Source organism: Doryrhamphus excisus, linkage group LG14, assembly GCF_037039965.1.
Source record: "Doryrhamphus excisus strain RoL-2023G ecotype Guam linkage group LG14, RoL_Dexc_Guam_v1.1, whole genome shotgun sequence".
In the NCBI taxonomy this organism is placed as follows: domain Eukaryota; kingdom Metazoa; phylum Chordata; class Actinopteri; order Syngnathiformes; family Syngnathidae; genus Doryrhamphus; species Doryrhamphus excisus.
This window is the reverse complement of record NC_136370.1, coordinates 4226879-4248557: the sequence shown is the minus strand read 5'-3', so window position 1 is coordinate 4248557 and position 21679 is coordinate 4226879. Positions and strand designations below refer to the sequence as shown.

The 21679-nt window shown below is 43.6% G+C and overlaps 2 protein-coding genes across 4 annotated transcripts; one reads left to right on the top strand and one right to left on the bottom strand.

Moving 5' to 3' along the window:
* Positions 1-1175: 1175 nt before the first annotated feature.
* Positions 1176-3864, top strand: gadd45bb (growth arrest and DNA-damage-inducible, beta b). The gene is made up of 4 exons (XM_058090389.2): positions 1176-1360; positions 2354-2455; positions 2552-2768; positions 3163-3864. The coding sequence occupies exons 1-4, from the start codon at positions 1317-1319 to the stop codon at positions 3265-3267; spliced, it is 468 nt and encodes a 155-aa protein (XP_057946372.2). The 5' UTR covers positions 1176-1316; the 3' UTR covers positions 3268-3864.
* A 4775-nt stretch (positions 3865-8639) lies between these two features.
* Positions 8640-13438, bottom strand: gng7 (guanine nucleotide binding protein (G protein), gamma 7). 3 transcript variants are annotated; one of them, XR_013629734.1, is made up of 4 exons: positions 13304-13438; positions 11427-11529; positions 9216-9331; positions 8640-9075 (listed from the first exon to the last, which is right to left on the bottom strand). XR_013629734.1 is itself a non-coding variant. In XM_058091170.2 (4 exons), the coding sequence occupies exons 3-4, from the start codon at positions 9294-9296 to the stop codon at positions 8950-8952; spliced, it is 207 nt and encodes a 68-aa protein (XP_057947153.1). In that variant the 5' UTR covers positions 9297-9331; positions 11427-11529; positions 12917-13290; the 3' UTR covers positions 8640-8949. The 3 variants fall into 3 exon arrangements, 2 of the variants coding, with proteins under 2 accessions (XP_057947153.1, XP_057947155.1); XM_058091170.2 differs by lacking the exon at positions 13304-13438 and adding an exon at positions 12917-13290; XM_058091172.2 differs by lacking the exon at positions 13304-13438 and adding an exon at positions 13029-13290.
* Between the last annotated feature and the right edge of the window lie 8241 nt (positions 13439-21679).

Here is a 21679-nt window from a genome sequence, read left to right as displayed (position 1 = left end):
CATAAGTCCCCCCTTTCCACAGCTGTCTCAGGCAACACCTCCTATTAAAATAATCTGAGATTTAGAGAATAAACTGGTACATTTACGACAAAGTCATCAATTTACAGCTATGGAAAGCGGGGGACTTATGTGACTTTTGTTTGTGCTCAACCGCTCTGTTTTGCTGCCATGTTATAAATAAAAGTTTGTTGGAAGCAAAAGGTAAGATTGACTTTATTCATGTCATATGACTTTTTTTGTCATGAATTCCCCACTTTATTTGTGTAAATTTTAATCATAATATTATGATTGTTTTTGTCATACATTTACGACTTTTCTCATAAATTTACAACTTTATTCTCATAAATGTACGGCTTTATTCTTGTAATATTATGACTTCTTTCTCATCAATTTACCACTTTATTCTCAAAATCATTTTCCCCATTTTTAAAGTATTAAAGCACTATTAATGAAGTGAAAATGTCACATTATTTTGTGTTTTTTATTTTAATTCATGAATTAAAATGTATTTATCTGATCTATTCCACTGTAACCTGATGCATGCATTAAATTACATAGAAATGAAATACATACAGAAATTATTAATATTGTAAATATTATTGACAAAATGTAATTTATTCATGATTTAAGTTTATGGACCACTAATAAATAATAATAATAATAATAATAATAATATAGAAGAAGAAGAAGAAGAAGAAGAAGGAGGAGGAGGAGGGGAGGAGGAGGAGGAGGAGGAGGAGAATAATAATAATAATAATAATAATAATAATAATAATAATAATAATAATAATAATAATAATAATAATAATAATAATAATAATAATAATAATAATAATAATAATAATAATAATCATAATAATCATAATAATCATAATAATCATAATAATCATAATAATAATCTGGGTTACAAAAATGCCAATGCCGTGTTTTTAATACTGTTAAAAATAGTCTAGATGTCCCGCCTCGTCCTTTCATGACATGGCCGCTGTATTCACCATTTAGCATCCAAAGTCGTCTATTTTTACAAACCTTATTCTTCTGTGGCATCACATGACAGCGTGACTAATGAAATTACCCCAACAAAACAAAAACAGCCAAGCCCTTCAGTTTCTGATTGCATGCATGCAGAGTCAGGAGGGAGACGTTGACGTTTTCCTGGCAGCCAATCGGAACACGCGGCTGGTTTCGGTCCCGCCCACCACCCCCTCTCCTTCTGGCTAAAGCTATGCGAAGTGTCGCCACACGCGCCACTACACGCACACGACTGCACGCGAGGACTTTATTCACTCTCAGCTGATGTTTTTGTTGTTGCAAGAATGATTCCCGAGGAGAACTTTACTTCCAGCGTCACGGAGAACAGGTGAGCTCAAGCCGCCTTTCATCCTCTCTTGCCGGGCTAAAGGCTTGCGTTACTGACTAGGGGCGCCGTGTGGAGGCTGAGGCATGACATGTGCCTTCATGTGCATTATTTCCCACAAGGAGAGTGAAACGCATGTTATTATTTGCTGCAGTAGATGAAAACGTGTGCAAAAAGCATGCATGGGTGCACTTGCATGTTGCACACGTGCACTGGACACTATGGAAATATTATAAACGTCAAATTATCTCCCAAGAAAAAGGTTTTGCTGCATTATTTGCTGTTTATTTTCTATTTTAGCGGCATTTTCCATTTTTTTATTGAAGAAGATATTTTTAAATAATTACATTTTACGATATTATTTCCCCCCTTTTTATAGCATAGTGAGGCATTGTAACCAGATATCGTTTCATGCAGATTTGATTGAATTTTTTTACAACTTGCAACAAAATACGAATCCATGCAGGCTGAAAGCATTATTTCATTTTTATTTCATTATTCATGTTTGCCCCTTTTTATTAAAATTAATTATTCATCATATTTAAATAAATTATTTAATTGTAGTCATTACAATTTATTATAATTGTATTTATGAAAATTAAATTAACACATTATTTAATTGTAATTAATTTTTGGTTTTATTTTTTTATAATAAAGTCATTAGTTGAATTTAATACAACTGCTATTATTTATTATTTTCGCAGGGAAATTCTTCTATTATCTCATTGTTGGGCCCTTGTGAAGATACATGGTACCATGCATTAGCCTGCCTGCCCTCTTGTTGCTGGGCCCTTGTGACCAAACATGGTACCATGCATTAGCCTGCATGCCCTCTTGTTGCTGGGCCCTTGTGACCAAACATGGTACCATGCATTAGCCTGCATGCCCTCTTGTTGTTGGGCCCTTGTGACAATACATGGTACCATGCATTAGCCTGCATGCCCTCTTGTTGCTGCACAATGCACGGTGCTAACAGCTTTTTGGTCCGTCTTTCAGGATGCAATCAGCAGGTCTGGCCCTGGAGGAGCTACTAGTGACGGCTCAGAAACAAGACTTTCTGACTGTCGGCATCTATGAGTCTGCTAAACTCCTCAACGCGTGAGTTGCCTGCCGGTTACATAAAGCACAACAACACGACTCTCCTTGTTACCTAAAGCTCACCACACTGCTCCTCCTCTCCCTCCTCCTCTCCAGGGACCCGGACAGCGTGGTCCTGTGCGTCCTGGCGACCGACAACGAAGACGATGTGGCGCTGCAGATCCACTTCACCCTGCTGCAGTCATTCTGCTGCGACAGCGGCATCACCATCCTGAGGGTGTCCGGTGTGACGCGGCTCCGCCAGCTGCTCGGAGCTGTGGACGGCAACAGCAACCAGGAAGAGCCCAAAGACCTGCACTGCATGCTGGTGACGGTACGATGACTCAGACTTGTTTTTTTAACCGGGCTTGCGTCTGCTGCAACAGAACACACTGCTAACCAAAAGTAGAAGTAAATGAGTTTGGCATGAGTGGCCATATTGTTTGTGTGTGCACGATTGCAAAAAACGCAACCCATGACCAGAATGGTGTATTGTTTCACATACAGTGAGTCTTCTTAAGAACTACTAATAAAAAAAAATTGGGGGGAATGTTTTTGTACATTTAGACTTAGTACATTTAGTTGTTTTAAAGCATTTAATGCCCATAAGCGCCATCTACAGGACTGTAGTGGAAGTGTTTTGCCTCCAATTTACGATTCTAATTGTTTTTGTCTATGACTCAAATGTTAGCCTCATTTTCTTATGTTTTTTACGTTTCTCCTCGCAGAACCCCCAGGCTGAGCACTGTAGGCTCCAGGAAGTGGGAATCTACTGCCAGGAGAGCCGCCATATGAACCAGTGGGTGCCTGAACTGGTCCTGCAGGAGCGTTGAAGCGCGCCTTAACACCACAGCAAAAACAGAGGAGCGCTTTCTGGGTCCACGTACAGATATGAACTGTACAGATGAAGATGTTGCAGCTCTGCAAGGGGACGGCACAGCGTGGCCACGGCTGTCCCGATTTATGTGAGAGAAGCTGGAATCAAGGACACACGACGAGCTTGGAGGATCACATTTCCAGACTATTTGTTATATGCAGGCCAGGTTGTCCTGAGACTGTCTGTACTTTGTGCAGCTAATCAGCTCTCGCCGCTTGCTCGGTGCAACATGAGGGCTGCTGAGAGGAGAAATTCCACACCCCAGCTGGTTTCTGGAGGGGCCGCGTGGTTTCTTGGAACCAGACAGGAATGTCGCAATGCTGAAACTATGCCGAGCATTCCTGTGTGTTGCTACGGCATGGAAGATTCCTTGCAGAGGAGTGTGCTTTGCAGTGTCAGAGAGGACTTTGCAAGAGGAATTGACTCCATGGAAAAAGAAATGGTGTTCACTTTCCGAGTATTGGGTATTGACACCTTGATGAACTAGTGAATAGTACATGTATTGTCTTTGTTGATGGGGTTATTTATGCCTTCAACTCTTGTTAATAAATTATTTGTTCATATCAGCTTGACTGTCTCAATTGAATTTAAATAACATAATGCATAATTGCACTGTTGCCAAAATCCCATTGCACCTGCATGAGCGTTTTTATGCACGCAAGCCCCATTAAAACACATTCCTTTGTAGCCATGCAGTGCAAAAAACGATTGGTTGCTGAGCTGTTTTGCTTGATGGTGGCCATGTTTTTCCATCAATTTTGCTCAAATTTAGCACACCCGTGCTTGTCGGCCCCCTTAAGGTGTGCACCAAATTACACAGTAGTCTGGCTAAAGGTGTTTTGTAGTGCTGCATGAGAACTTTCAAACCAATCTGACTACTGGAGGTAAATAATAGCGCCACCATGTCGTGTATTTGTCAGAAAAATAATAGCACAGGCGACACAACAGGGGAGCATGTTTTGGCAAATTTGTGGCAGTTCAAGAGAAGAGTTAGCTTTCATGAACAAATACAAATGCAAAAATAGTATTTGTATTCATGAACAAATACAGTCATTTAAAAAAAAGGCAGGCGCCTAATGCTGAGTCATGGAGGTTGAAGTCATGGAACAAGATAGGAATAGGGTTTCCCCCCACCTGTAAACAAGACAGAACCGTGGGCGGAGGCAGAAACTCCCAATCAGGCAAAGCAAGCTGATGCAGATCAGCCACTCCGTTCCTATTTAAGCTTTTTCGTTTTGATGCTTTTGCAGAAATTTGCATTTGCTAATTCCTCAGGGCGTGATCCTGAGAACAGAACACGGTATATTGACACCGTGTTCCTACGGGATCCTCTCATCGTCCCTCCTTGGTGCCGCTCCCCACCCTTCCCGCTCACGTTTGCTCACTGATGTGAGGCCGTGCAGCCGGGAGAAGGGAACACTCCAGCACATGCGCCTCTCGTTTGTTTACTATCAGACAGACTGGAGGGGGAGGGACTGCACCCGGGGACCCTGACGTCTGATTGGTTCCGGCTCATCCGCCCTGACTGTAGTTTGAAACTCTGTTGACCGGTGTCTCGCACGCGAACAATGACATTCCAGTTAGCAAACTAAAGCGGGAGGCCTCGCCTTGCTGCTCTTTTGTGGCTTTCACAGGAGAAACAATCATAACACAACACTTCCATGCAGTATCTTGCAAAGAGCAGTACAACGCTCATGTTTCAGCCACACATACAACTACTATCCAGTGAAAATGCAAGCAAGGAGTGAGATAACGGTGACTTGCCGACAGCCAAGCATGCTAGTGGTATCGTCACTGGCCGAGGAGTGCTGCTGGCACTGGGGGAGCTGCGGTTCGCTGAGGAGAAACATGAACTCCAACACGTACTGTGACATTGTGAAGCAGAGCATCCTCTCCTGCCTGAGCCCAGATGAACCTCTGGGTTTCTCATCTGCTTTTCTATTCAACTCCAAATGTTCTGACAAATACTGTTTGAAAATGGATAAAGAGGCTAAAACGCTTGCATGCTAACACATAGCACCCAAAACGATAACCCTAATTCTAACCCAAACTCTAAGTTTCAGGGAGTTTAGGGGACAAAAAAAATCCCTACTGTGAATTGGAAGGAAAATGGAGTGTCATCTGCTGGATCTGTTGGATCACCACCGCCCACCCATCGCACACAAGTCACCACTGAAACACAAACCACAAACGTCATTATATCATATTTTTATTAATGTTATCTACTTCTCAATATCTTTTTTTTCTTTAACAGCGATATCCACAAAATATTAACAGTGTGCAAGAAAAAACATGAGTTATGGCACATCAGAAGACAGTTACCGAAAAATAGAGAGATTTTCCGTCATCAAGGCAAAAAGGAAAAACACAGAATGTCATAATAAAAGGAGATCCAAACACAAAAATAAGATGAATCTCAAGGCGGCGCTTCCCAGCAAATGGCGTGGCTGATATGAAAAGTGTGAAATGCTTTGTTTTAGTCTCCGCTGTTTGGTCGCTCTGTTGAGTGGAAGGACATACGATGACAAACACCCAGCACGAGAAGGCAGATTCACGATGAACCAATCAGAGAGCTCAGACAATGGGTGTCTTTCTCTGATTGGAAGAAAAAAAAATCTTAAAAATACTATATGTCGGACTGCTTCAGGACAACACGTGTGTGTGTGTGTGTGTGTGTGTGTATGCACTGTATGCATTTCTTTGTGGATGCTAACTCTTTCTGAAACTATGTACGCAAAGGGCTGAAAATGTGCCAAAAAATGCACCCGGACTGTGTTGCCTGTGCTATTATTTAACTGACAAATACGACACATGGCGGCGCTATTATTAAGTCGATTTGACTTGAAATTCCTCACACAGCTCTACACAACACCCACTGCAACGTTAATGTGTTTCAGTGAATCACCACCAAATCTGGTACACACCATTAGGACGCTGACAAGCATATGTGTGTAAAATTTCAGCACGATTGGTTTAAAAGCATGGCTTCCAGTAAGCAAAACGTCCTACCAACTTGACCCGTAAGTCATTTAGCATTTTTGACCACAACCCAAAGGGGCCGCCACTAATGTCATTGACCGTTGTAGAACCATCTCGTAAAATTCCCTCTCATAACATGGTGACTTTAATTTAAATTCAATTTCCTCCAACCTAATTTGACAAAAATGACAACTTTTTGTGTCATGTTTGTGTGTCATAATAGCACCAAAATAATATCTTAATGCAGTAGTTCAACTATATGCTGCTAAAATTTTTATTATTGTCGTAAAAACACACCCTTTTGTCATTATATTTGGACTTTATTCTTGTAAGATTGCTGATGATTTTTACATTTTTGCTGTATTTTTACTGTGAAAATGTTTTTTTTTGCTTAATCTAATTTCCGCCCAAATTTGTTTGGTACTTTTTCATAATATTACGACTTCAAAAAAACATATTATGATATTATTGTGGTAAAAATACACCTTTCTCATTAGACTACAAATTTTCTCATAATATTTTGTCTTTTGTCTGGTAAAATTACTGATGATTTTTCCAATTTTGGAATTTTTCATTTGTATAATGTGTCGCGGGCCAATAAAAGGGGCCATTTCTGGCCCAGGCTGCCCTTTGGAGACAATTGGTTTAAGACAATGCTGTCTAAGGGAGTGGAGGCCATTACATGACATGTTTTGTAGACCCTGAAGACAATTTCAAGTGCAACTTACATGTGAACTTAACCTACAGGCTTATGGACTGTGGGAGGAGACAAGCACAGCGAGAAGATGCAAATTCCAGCAGGCCAGGCCCTTCTTATTGTGAGGCGACAATATAAACCACTAGATCACTATGCTATTGATCAGTTTGTTGGCCAAATTGCAGCTCCTCAACAGTCTGTGTAAAACCTGTGTAAAACCGATCGTCGGGTCATCTTCACTCCTGTCCGAAAACCCCCAAATAACCATCGTTTCCAGCAAGCGACTGCTGCATGCCTGCACCTCACGACGCTAGGCTTCCCAACAATGTTGACCTCTAGGCAATCATTGCTCTGGCCTACAAAGCTGTTCCAACTATGTTTGCATGTGCGTGTGTTGTCCTGGTAGTCACAAACAGACATTTGAGAAGAAAAAAAAAAAAGACAGAATGAGGTCAGTAAAAATTTGAGACGCCGCTGTGGGAAAGTCAATGACAAACAGATAGGCCGAACTCTGACTGACAGAGTAGAGAAAAAAAAATCCACATCTGGCATTTCTGCGTTTGAGATTGTGTATCTTACAAACACTATACAGGGTAATTCATGAATACTCAAGTGAGCAGGTTCCATTTAAAAAGAAGAAGAAATCAAGCCAAAACAGCTACTCTTCAACTTATCACATCTGCACACAGCGGAGGAAAGAAAGTTTGTACACACACCTTCACCTCTTTTTTGTTTTGAAATCATCTTTCGGTCTTCCTCTTCTATTTCCATCTCCACTTTTTACAATCAGCTTTTTTGTTAAGAGCGGAGGAGATCAGCTCCTATTCAAATGTTTCTGTATTCAAAGGAATGCTGGTTCTCGTTAGGGACAACCTACAAGCAGGAAGTGGGGTTGTATATTTCTTCCAAAATGAAAGTGCTGGTCGGCAGTAAAAACCTCCCAGCATGGCTCTACAAACAACTTTGCTCATTTAAAGATGGACATACACTGTAGGAATGTACATAAATGCTGAACACATCTACAGTCTCCTAGGTAGGCAACCTCCTTACATTGTTTATTATTAACTCCACAAGGTCTATGCCGTTGAAGTATCATCAGCTTTGTCCACCTCTACATGCGCTTTAAAATGTCAATTGTGCTACAAAGGCAGTCGGTGCGAAACTCTCGCCATTGACACACAAATGTCAACATTTGCATTGTAAAAGAAAAGATATGTTCTGGGAAAATATGGGAAATTCTCATCTTGCGCAGGCAGAAAAACAAGTAAAAGGTGAGGATGCCAGGAAAGGAGGGCAAAATAAATTAGCCTCTTGGTTGACCGATATGTATTGACAACCGTTTGAAGCTGAGTGGAACATTACGCAACCCAAAGTCGGCTGCTGGCGCACTTATGAAATCTTACAGTGTATGCTCAGCCTGAGACGACATTAGCGCATCAGCGAAATACCAAAATGGCACATAAAAGTCCAGAAAAGGATACATCACTGTGAGCATCGAGAGATGACCGCAGTGTTGTGGTGGGAGGCTTTGGGTGGGAACACGCCCACAGAGTGCAAAGCTCTGTTCATCTGTTCAATTTTGGAAGCAGTAAAAGATCCTCCCCGTGGACTTCCTGTTGTCCCTCCACTTGCCCCCAAATCCGCCCCCCCGCCCCCCATGCTGCTCCTCCAGTTAAGATGACACTTGTTAGATAGTTTACCAGCATTATGTGAATATTACACCAAAGCACCTTAGCTCACACGGATCTCAGCCACTGTGAGGACAAAAAAAAAGACCAACACCTCCACATTCCTCACTCCGGCTGCAGGTTATGGCGCTTTTCCAGAGAGGCTATTTTGGGACTGTGTGTGTGTTGGTTTGGGATTTAATGGCCATATGTGTGTGTATCTATCTATATAGTATGTATATATGTGTGTGTGTGTGTGAGAGAGAGAGGGAGAGAGAGAGACAGTGGAGAGCAGCTATAGGATGATGCAGGGCTTCTTGTCCTTAAAAGGGTTTTCAGATGTGGGAACGCCGACCAGCAGCGGGTCGCTACGAGCATGCTGCTCACAGTAACTCATCAGGTCGGCGGCTGCTTTGGATACCTGACAGGTGGCAGGTGGGTAGGGAGTGAGTGGAGGTGCGTGGAGAAGGTGGAAGAAGACAGAAATAGTGAGCCAAGAATGACACGAGTGAGCAACATTACCGTATTTATCTTTCAACTAGTCAGGGCGTTGCGGAGTACCTTAATCCGTTCAATACCCGCCTCGATCCTCAGCTGTTCCACCAGTTTCCTGGCCTGGGCGATATTATTAGTGGTGGACATACTGATCCATCAGAATGCACCAACACTGGAGAAAACTGAATAAGAGTCAAAGTCAGCATATACATGCACCTCAAATGTATGACATTGCAAAGATAATAAAGACAAAGCCCATCTTTTTTCAATGACAGGTGCCCTGTGCTGCCACCGCTGGGTTATAGCGCCACTGTGTGGTGACTACACAAAAGTTCACAACATAAGTCATTAAAAATGAATGAAAAAAATAAAGCATGAGCCCACGCAACACACAAGTAAAGACTGGAGGAAGGCATCTCAAATAGCACCAAGATAAACGTGATCAAAATGAGGCGTTCGTTCAATATGAAGAACAGATGCATTGTTGGCAACCTCATAAAAGACAAATGTAATATTGTCATGTGCTTTGTCATGTGTGTGTTTTTTTTCTGTAGGCTCTGTTATAACTGCATTATAAACACATTTAAAATCTAAATTAGGGGGTTAAAGGAAAACTGCCTATCATCATATCAACCTCTAATGTTTCAGGTCATCAACCTAATTCAAATATTAGTTATTGACAACACAAGTGAACACAAAATGCAGTTTTTAAATGAAACTTTTTGTTATTAAGGGAGAAAAAAATCCTAAACTACTTCAAGGCCCTGTGTGAAAAAGTGATTGACACCCCTCTCCCCCACAGTAATTTAACTGGGGTGAATGGAGATCTATCAGTCTGTAAAAGGTTATAAAGCCAATTCTTAAGCTTTGGGACTCCAGCAAACCTCAATGAGAGCCATTGTCCACAAATGGCCAAAACATGGAACAGTGGCGAACGTCACACTGTTCGCGCAGCGACGACTATTCCAAGAGGTCACAAAAGGCCCCACAACAACATCCAAAGAAATGCAGGCCTCATGCCTCAGTTAAGGTCAGTGGTAATGTCAGACCTGGAAGACTTGCTGTGATAAACTTGCAATGAACACTTTGAAGTGGCCGAGTCAAAGTCATGACCCGAATCTTATTGAGATGCGCTGGCATGACCTTAAAAAGGTGCTTCATGCTGGAAAGATATCACAAACGCTGGGTGGGTTGCAGTTGTGACTGCTAAGGGTGGCCCAACTAGTTATTAGCTTTCAATCACTTTTTCACACAGAGCCATGTAGCTTTGGATTTGCAAGATAGACCAAAAAAAAAATAGTCTTCAGGCTTAGGCTTCTTCGTGACATTAAACCTTCCTGGTACATTGTGCTGTCATGCTTGGTGTTAACATGTTAATGTTAGCATGTCAAAATGCTAAATGTTTTTAGCATTGCTAACATGCTAATATTGACATAGTAGCATTTGTTTTATATTTTCATTGGTAGACATGATTAGGTGTTAGCATACTAATGTTAGCAATGCCAGCATGCTTACATGAGCATACTAGCATTTTTCATGAATATCAACTCAAGCAGACACTTCGAGCCGTCATGCTAGGCGTTATCATGTTAATATAATTAGACTCATATTATCGGGCTGCACAGCTTGGAGACCAGGTTCAATTCCATTAATTAATTGGCGACTCCAATTTGTCCATAGGTATTAATGTGAGTGTGAATGGTTGTTTGTCTATATGTGCCCTGTGATTGGCTGGCGACCAGTCCAGGATGTACCCCGTCTCTCGCCCGAAGACAGCTGGGATAGGCTCCAGCACTCCCGCGATCCTTGTGAGGATAAGCGGTAAAAAATGAATGAATGAATGATATTATCCAAGAATTATACATATTAGCATTTTCAGAGGTAGGCACTTATATAAACAATTAGTAGTATGTGTTAGCATACTAATATTAGCATTGTTAGCATTGTTAGCATTCTTCAAGTCAGAAGACTCCAGCATACTCCACGTCCATAGTGAGTACAAGCGGTACAGAAAATCAGTGCATTATTCTAAACAGGATGGGAGAATCTCTATGGATGTTCTGAACTCCCATTGCTAAAGAGTGCTTGGAGCTCATAAACTGATGCCACGTTGTTCTTATAGTGGTGACTGAATCAACATCGTCCCTGCTGGGTGCAGGCAAGCATTGCATTCCATTTTCCTTCCACTGACAAATCAACCATGTAGTTTTATGCCCATCTCTAGCATGTGTGGCGTACCAAATGTATCTGTGGCAGCGAACGCATGGGAAAGGTTACCTGAATGATAGCAGGAAACAGGGCCGTTTGGATGGAAATGCAGGAGATGATCAGTCAGCGGGACACATAGACGGCCAACAGGTGCGTTCACACTGATGTCTCCCTGCAACAAAGTAGAAACACGGTGAGTTGTCACCTACTCATCATTTTTATTAGGTCTGAATGGAGTAAAAACTGCAGTACTTTGCAATAATGTGTTGGATTCATTGTTGTAATATACTTAAGGAGGCGGGTGAGCCACACTGGCACAAATACACATTCATTGATCCCACAGGTGGGCTCTCCTCTTCCCTGCCAAGTTGTCACACAGCACAGTTACGATATCTGCCTTTGCATCCTCACACTCTTTTTTTCTTCTTCACTCCTCACCAAGAATGCTACACAGGCAGCCCTCGCGCACACACAAACACACACTATTTCCTTCTATGTGTACAGGTGTACTCGCTGCATGCGTCGTGTCTCTCACGCAGTCTGTCACCCTCTCGAAACCCAAGGGGAGAGTCCAGCTTTAATTACTCCCCTCTGTAGTGTGTGTGGCCTACTGCCTCAATTATGTGTGTGTGCGTGTGAAACAGTGAATTTGTGAAATCATCATCCCAATGTTAATCTTGACTCGTAGCTATAGCGAGCGTTCAACGTACTTGACTTGTGTGAATGTACACTGGGAACTTATGACTAATTGTACTGCATAGAACAGCAGGTTTGCTGTTCAAAATCTCACACGGCAAGGGGCATTTCTTGGGCACAGCCCCCCCCCCCTTCAGGTCACCACATTGACTTCGGATTGGATTGAGGTCTGGGTTCTAGATGGGCCATTCCAAGTAGTTGCATGCATCATTATTTTGTCATAATTAATGTGCTCAGCCTGTTGATTTTTTGCCTTTTTTCTCCAAACTTTCTCTGTGCTATCATAAACTGGCTGGGTTTTAAGACATAAAAGCAACACAGATTAGCAACACAGCAATACAGATTTAAAATATAATTTTAAAATATATTATTTAAATATAATCTGAAATGTCAAAACCAAAATGCATGTTGTTTGAACTTCCAACACCAGCAGCTCTGCTCTGCATAACGCCCCACGCAGAGAGACTGCTGTCAAGACAAATGCATCAATCGTGTATCGATCCAATCCGGCCTCCGAACCGGTGTGTCAGTGCACACGCAGGCCCTGCTCGCCTGCACTGGCTTGTGCAAAGGAACACGATGCGGGGTTTTCGTGGCTAGAACAGCGTGTCCTCTCGCTTAACAGTAGATGTCCACACATAGACACACACACACGCATAAACACGAGTGGAGGTTGTGCACACATGAAATAAAGTGAGCTATTCTTCCAATTCGAGAAGGTCTGCAACAGGCCCTGATGGGTGCAGGGTGCTGACACGTTAAGGCAGCGGGGTGCAGCTCTAAAGCCATCCATCGACAGCAGCAACAAGACCGGGGAACACATGCCTTCATGTTCGGCTATTATGCAAATGGTCCCGACCTACTTGAGCCACCTTCTAGAGTCCAGTCCGGTCCAGTCAGCCCAGCAAGGAAGGCACTTGAGCAAAAAGGGGGGAGGAGGGTACAGTAAATAATGTAAAAAAATCTTCCACTGACCCAATCCCCAGCACTGTCCGGCCCACCACCACTATCACCACCCTCTCTTAGCCGGGAAAGGGTTGGGGAAATCCGGCTTCGTGACACCGATGGAGTCCGCCTCCGCTGCAGCCGCCCTCGGTGGGGAGAAGCCGGGCATGCAAGGGTGCTACTGCTGAGGGTGTGTGTGCGTGTGTGTGCGTGCGCGCGCGCACACAGCACGTACAGGGAGAACCACACGTACACTAAAAAAATGAAAAATTACAAAAAAATCCCGATTAATGTTCGCAACTCACCTCGGAATGCGCTGGGTTGATTTAAAGGGCCAGTCCGCTGTTTTGTCAGCCTCTCTGCTCTCTTGCTGGCCGTCGACACTGAGCCAAACGCCTCCCTCCTCCTCCTCCTCCTCCTCCTTCCTCCTCTCCCCCAGCGACTGTCCACTGCACTCCCCTCCCTCCTTCCAAGCCAAAGGGGCTCCAGGCTACAGCATTTGCAACATAGCAACCTGCATGCATCCACAAAACCAAACCTTACTGAATATATTCTCCCCCTCCCACTCATAATGCAACATGCAGCTGCATTTGCAAGAAAAAAAGCCTTAGCCTCCTGTCATCTACAAGAGATGATGGCGGATGCAAGCTGGTGAATGAATACTTCATCTTACCACACATCTGACGTTGGGCCATTGCAGGCTTCCTTAGTCACATCACAGCCTATCACAGCAACCCCTCATAGAACAGGAAAATGTTCCAATCACATAAACACTGCAAGAGCAAAGACAAATACAACACAATTAATACAAATATCACAAAACACACATACAAAAAAGCAACATAAGAAAGCTCATTCGTATTTCTAGGATGTTTCGATATGACCAAAACATTATTGGTGTTGCTGAGTTGAGTAATCACGAAGTACGTCGCCTCTTTGTTGCCAGGGAGAAGAGAGACGTTGGTGCACTGCAGGTATTTTTTTATTGTCATTTATACAGTGGTACCATGGCATACGAGTGGCATAAAATGCGAGCCATCTTGGACTTGGAGCTGTTAGTTACGGGCAGGCATAGCCAAGGACTGCTACTTGAGGGCTTGTGTCAAGAGTGAATATAAATAGCATTAGCAGCACGCTAATCGTCACTGGGCAAAGTTTTCAACACATCAGTATACGTACATTATAGTGATCTTGATGATCTTATTTATCATGTATTGTGCAAAACTATGACAACAACATCTCATTAAAAGCACAAAATGAATACAGACCTACCGTCCACCAGTCTGAGCCTGGACTTTGTTTTTTTGGAGAGGTGAACTATATAAATATGCTGATTGGCACTCAAAAAGGTCATCAAATCTGACCTTTATGCATTCCCACATCGTATCTCTCTGTAAATAATTAGTAGTTAACTATGGACAAAATGCAATTCATCACGAGTAAATATTTGACAGCCCTAATTTCTCAATTGTTTGACTTTTTATGTATTTTACTCACTTTTTGTCCAAGCCACAACCTAATTTGTCGCTCCTACAGCACATTTAGCCCCCAAAATGTTGAATGAATGTGAACTATTGAGTATTAGCATTGACATATACACTAGTGTAAACGCTGACAATCAGGCCCCCTTATACGAGCTCCATGACGGACGTAAGTCTGAATAACAGCATCCGTATGACTGCTTGAATCCCAGCATTGACTCCCAGCAACTTTTACAAAGGCGCATCAACAATTGCTTTTTCCATCCAACCCTGACTTGATGATCCCCGGATGAACTGTTCACTATGATCTCCCACAAGGGGACGCTATCGCCCCACTGGCGGTGCTTATCATCATTGGCAGGGGGGAGGGTGCGGGCCGCTCCTTCTATTCCTGTCAGGCGCAGCACAAACACATTTAGCTTCCACAGCATTTGGAGTGCTGAGAGACCATGGAGATGAAGGTGGACTCTCATTTTCACATCTTTGGTGTTGACAAAGAGTGAGACGTGGGGGTGGAGGTGTGCACACAATCCATATCTTGTGGCTTCCTGGACACCTTGCCCAGCATTTTCTTGTAAGCACATAGCAAGATGGTGTTGGTGGGGCTTATTTATAAGCCTGTATACCGCATTGGCCTCATTTCCACTGATACGTGACGTGGTGCCTGTACATTGCGCCTTCCTTCCCTCCTCACCTTTGCTCTCATCCCCTCCATGGAATGCATTTCAGCTCATATTTTCCCCCCATCCCTTATCCTCTTGTACATGATGCTGTAGGGGATTACACCTTAGTTTTCAAACAAAATGAGCGGTGGAAGCCCCCCACCCCATGACTCACCACTAAAAAGATGTACTGTATGTCTGAAAGGGTCACTCTCCCCTGCCTACGCTGCTTTTTTGGTCTCTCGCTCAAGTCTTTCCCAGATGTCTGCAAGCACAAGTAGATGATCTCATTAAGATCGAGGAGGAGGGAGCGATGATGGTGATGGTGGGGGCAAGGGCAAAATCCCATCCATCCTTCATTCGGCGTCCACCTACGAGCAGGTTGGGAGACCTGTGCGAGTGTGTCGTAACGCATCCCTGTCCCCAGCGGGGTCATGCTGCGCACGCATGTGACAACGTCACGCTGTCTCCATGGCAACGGCGCCAGGCTCCGGCATCAGCGAGCAGATGTTAGGGGTTAACAGGAGGAGGAGGAGACGGCGAATGCGTGGGCTCTCTGTGCCAGCACAGAGCTGTGAATTCAGAAAAAAAATGGGATGATGACATCGTGGAGGCCCTTTTTCTGCACATTCACATGATAATGACTTTCCAAACCTTCTGACTGGGCTCCTTTTGTGTGTATATCTCTATGTTACTTCCTGTTTATATCACAGAACGCCGATCAGTTTGAATAAAGACTGAGAGAGGATGATGTTCTGCATGACAATTTGGATGTTTGGTTGGGTTATCGCTCTTTCTGCAGTTGTGCCTGTTTGGCGATTTTATTTTGCTTGTTGTCTGTTTCCTATTCGGACGGAATGCATTACCTTACTCTGATGAGAGAGGGCTGGGGGGCACACCTGCCTATGATTTGTAATTACGGTTCTATTTAGTTCGGTTGGAGCTTCTCCTAAGTGCAGGTTCCCTGTGCTACGGTTTTCTTGGTATTAATCTTAGTTCCCCCCCTCCCATGGTGAGTTTCATGTTTGCCTTTTGGTGTCATACCATTCCACGTGAGCTTGTCTTTTTTAACCGCAGTAAATCTGGTTCTTGGGACATGAAAGGAGCCCGAACTGGTGCCCAAACTTGTGCGAGTTTGAGGCATTCCGACCTTGCTCTACTCTGGGGTGGCTGCACAGGAGAGGCGACGAGCTGGTGTGGGCTTATTAATAACAAGAGGGTTATTTCCCAACTGTTTTGGGGAAAGGGTCCTGACTGTCGTTTGTGCATATGCAGCAGTTCAAGGACAATACCACCCAGAGGGGCGTGATTGGGAGGAACGGCATCCCTGATCTGAAACCGTGCATTGTGATGTTTGTAACATAAGAATGGCACTTGGCACCAAGACGCCCGAGGCCACAGGTCTCCGATCAACATGTTACACAATACATCCACATGTTCTGGGCACACGGGTGAAGAGAGAGGCTGAGCTGTCAACTGATCACCACCTGGTGACAAGTAGGATTAGATGGCGGGGGAGGATGCCAGACAGACCTGGGAAACCCAACCGTCTGGACATCTGGAAGAGTCTCCCATTTGGTGAGTCTTCAACTCTTACCTCTGGCAGAGCTTCACCTGCATCCAGGGGGAGTACCGGGATATTGAGTCTGAATGGGCCATATGCTGTGTCTTCAACCAATCGGAACTGCAGCCGCAAGGTGATCGTGGCAGTTGTAGTGGTGTCCCAAACCCAAAGGTGGACACCAAAGGTCAGGGCTGCCGTCAAGCTGAAGAAGGAGTCCTATCAAGCATGGATGGCCTGTGGGACTCCTGAAGCAGCTGACAGGTCAGACGGCACACAGCTTCGATGATGGTCGAGGCTAAAATTTGGGTCTGGGAGGAGTTCGGTGAGTCTACAGAGCACTACTTTTGGTTGGTCTTGAAGAGGTTAGTCTCAAAAAGGGGAAGCAATGCCCGGTCCACACATTTTACAGTTGGGACTGGGGCCTGCTGACCACGACTGAGGATGTCGTCAGATGTTGGAAGGAATACTTTGAGGCTCTTCTCAATCACACTTACATACCTTCCAAGCAGAGCAGAAGCAGAAGTGGAAGTAGAGTCAGAGGATACGTACTTTGAAGGGAGCATGAACATTTTTGTCTCATCTGACCACATGACATTCTCCCATGACCCTTCTGGATCATTCAGATGGTCCCTGGCAAACTTTAGACGAGCCCACATTGCTGACTTCAATAATCATAAATATTTACACCACCTGTGATTTTGCAAGTTCTCCCACTTAGAAAATAGGAAGAGATCTGAAATTTTCATCATAGATGCATTTCCACTCTTAGAGACATAATCTGAAAAAAGAAAATAAAAAAATCACACTGTATGATTTTTCAATGATTTATTTGTAAATTCCTATGGTTCACAAGTATTTGTGCTAATATTAATATTTAGTGCAGAAGCCGTTGTTTGCAATTACAGAGGTCAAACGTTTCCTGGAGTTCCTCAGCAGGTTTGCACATACAGCAACAGGGATGTTGGCCCACTCCTCCACACAAATCCACTCTAGATCGGTCAGGTTTTGGGGCTGTCGCTGAGCGGTTTGGAGACTGGCTAGGGCACTCCAGACCCTTGATATGCTTCTTACGCAGCCACTCCTCGGTCATCTTGGCTGTGTGCTTGGGATCATTGTCATGTTGGAAGATCCAGCCACGACTCATCTTCAGTGCTTAGGCTGTGGGAAGGAGGTTGTTGTCCAAAATCTGGCGACACAAGGCCCATTCATCCTCTTTTTAATACAGTACGGTCGTCCTGTCCCCTTTGTTGAAAAGCACCCCCAAAGCATGATGTTTCCACCCCCATACTTAACAGTAGGGATGGTGTTCTTGGGATGCAACTCAGCCGTCTTTGTCCTCCACACACCACAAGTGGAGTTTGAACCCAAAAGCTACATTTTTGTCTCATCTGACCACTGTCCACTCCCATGACCCCTCTGGATCATTAAGATGGTCCCTGGCAAACTTTAGACGAGCCCACGTGGGCTGACTTAAACTCAGGGGAACCTTCTATGCAACGCATGGTTTTAAAACATTACGCCGTAGTGTTCTACTGACAGTAGACTTTGAAACTGTGGTTCCAGCTCTCTTCAGGCCATTGACCAGCTCCTGCCATGTCATTCTGGGCTGATTTATCACTTTTCTAGAGCAGGGATCCTACACAGAGCCCCAGTCTGAGGTAGATTAGCAGTCATGTTTAGCCCTTTCCATTTTCTAACAATTGCAGCAACTGTTGATTTATTCTCACCAAGCTGCTTTCCATTTGTTCCATAGTCTTTTCCAGCTTTGTGGAGCTCTTTTATTTTGTCTCTGGTGTCTTTGGAAAGCTCTCTTGTCTTGCCCATGGTAGCAGTTGGATTATGACTGACTGTGGGGGTGCACAGGCCACATTGATGAGCTCAAAAGGGGGGTAAGTGCGGGGATACTCGTGGGGTAAAGGTGGACTTTTTTAGGGTGGACTGAGCGCTCCTTCATTCATTCATTTTCTACCGCTTTTCCTCACGCGGGTCGCGGGGGTGCTGGACCCTATCCCAGCTGTCTTTGGGCGAGAGGCACCCTGGACTGGTGGCCAGCCAATCACAGGGCACATATAGACAAACAACCATTCACACTCACATTCATACCTATGGACAATTTGGAGTGGCCAATTAACCTAGCATGTTTTTGGAATGTGGGAGGAAACCGGAGTACCCGGAGAAAACCCACGCATGCACGGGGAGAACATGTAAACTCCACACAGAGATGGCCGAGGGTGGAATTGAACCCTGGTCTCCTAGCTGTGAGGTCTGCGCGCTAACCACTTGTCCACTGTGCCGCCCCTGAGCGCTCTTTGAGAGTCAAAATATTGCTGATTCTCAAGGGTGCAAATACTTGTGAACCATAGGAATTTACAAATAAATCAGAAAAAAATCATACAATGTGATTTTTGGATTTTTTTTAGATTATGTCTGTAAGAGTGGAAATGCATCTGTGATGAAAATCTCAGATCTCTTCCTATTTTCTAAGTGGGAGAACTTGCAAAATCGCAGGTGTGTAAATATTTATGACCCTCACTGTATCTGGGGTAGTCAAAATGCTCCTCAGTGGCAAAGCTCCAGGGGTGGACGTGTTTTGCCCTGAATTCCTCAGGGATCTGGATGTCCCAATGTAGTAGAAATAGTCCGTGAAAATACGCCCTTTAAGACACAAATACAACTTGTCCTTCAGTGTGCTGCAATAAATGCATTCCAGATGTTTGCAGGACAGGAAGTGACCTCAGGGGTTCAGAGCTGAGTTTTACCTCAGTCTGGGTTGCGGCCACAACGGTAGCCTGTGTTGTTATTATGATTATGATATTATTACTGTGCCTGTTGTACAATAATTGAAACCTGCAATAAAAGCCTGTAATTCTGGCGATCATGTCTGACGCTTATGTTTCACCAAACATTACTGGCACCTTGTGACCAGTGTAGAATGCTACATACCACAATTTTTATTTGTATGTTAGTTCACTATATGAAATGTAAACTATTAGGCCGTATTCAACCATGACACAACATGATTAATATTAATATACAGTTAATATATACAACAAATATTTACATTTTATTCTCTCCCTTTAAACTCCAGCTTTACAGATGCCGTACCTGCGCTATGTGTTGTGGTGAATATGTCTACTGCGACACACGGTGAAAGTGGACGCAGTAATCTATTGAAGAGGAAGTGACACATCATTCAATCATTCAAAGTATGTAGAAACATTTGACATAAAGTATGTGACATTTTCATGATACAAACTGTGATGTCCAATGATTAAACAGACAGAAGACACGGCTAAGTTCACAATTTTATTAGAAAAATCATTTTGCAGATTTGATTATTATCATCTATATACTGTATATATTATTTTCAGTTATTCAGAGGATGCATCAGCACAGTATATCTTAATAGGAAGACTATTGCTAGAATAAATATCTATACATTATAATTAGTTAAATTATTCTCTTTTTCTTAAAAAATAAAGAGCCCAACAGAAAAAAAAAATACAAAAAACGTTGAATGCCAAAAGAAAGCAACCATCCGCAAAAACCAAAGCCGTTTATTTCTTTAAATGTTGCTGAGGAGGAATTTATTTTAGAAAATACAAAGATGATTCACAGTTTGTGTCCTTGTTCTCATGCTGGCAGGAACACCAATGGGGGACCATGCAGGAATGAAGGGCCAGAACCACACGATCCGACCAGAACTTCACGCGGGGACCACACGCCGCCCCGATTTTACACATCCATCATCGCCCCGGCAACCGCATCCTCGCAGCCCTGTGACGCTGCATTCGATGCGGCGGGCGGGTGAGCGTGGGAGGGGGGCTCTAATGCCGTAAAATGGTTTCATGGAACCTCAGAAATAAAAACCAAGGAAAACCACACCACATTTCCTGCAGACTCTAACTGACCGCCCTTTGTGTTACTGTCACTGTGTCTTATTTCCCATCCAGCTTTGGAAGAACACATTGCATCTTTTTCTGCCCCCTCACTTCAATAACATTTGGGAGATTCTGTGTAGAATTTTTCCACTGGATTCCATCTGGTCGTAGCACCTTCATCAAGCCTCTGATTTCATTTGCACACTATTTACAACTATCTACAATTAGATGTGAGCGGTTCGCCTCTGCCTTCGCTCTTTTTTTCCAGTGCAACCAAATATTCGTTCAAAAAAATAGATAACGACAAGAGGGATACATGTGAGGAACGTCGGAATGAATGGTCATGTGTTTCTGATGAATGTCAAGATGTGTGTATGTGTGTGTGTGTGTAGGTGTGTTGGTGACTCATGCAGTGGAAAGCATTGAATAGGCAACAACAATAGCACATATACACACACACCAATGCACAAAAAAATGTAGGAGGCTGAGCGTGTACACATGGAAGTGAACATAACAAATAGAAAAATAAGACGAACAAAGGGCACTGGCACTGGTGAATTAGGGGCAAGTGGGCCAGTGCCCCACCTCTCTTTCCGACTAGTACTTTATATTTAATACCAAATTCAAGCTTTGAAAGTGAAATTATTCTGTGTCAAGAAACACTTCCTGTTCCTGCCGACTCTCCCTGATCCCAGGTGATTACTCCCCGACAATTCTGCCTATCAACAAGACCATTCAAAAATGAGTCTGACGTGACCAGAAGAACACATCTTTTTTACCCTTTATGGCTACCATATTTCTTGTTTTTTGCAACAGTGGCTCGTTTACTTCCAAACAAACAACAAAAACTCCTTTATATATATTTTTTATCTTTACATATATTGCACCCTGCCAAATTTGGCACCGGGGTGAGCACACCCCTACAACCTGCTAGCTTCGTTGTTTGCTTTATATTGTCACTGACGAATGAACAGGACGTTTAAAACAAAGAAAAAAATCACATACACTGCCTATCCCCCTGCAAGCATCATCGGCCAGGTCAGGTTGGCTTTGATGCCCTGGTTCTTCTCATGTAGCCAAGTCGCAATTCGGC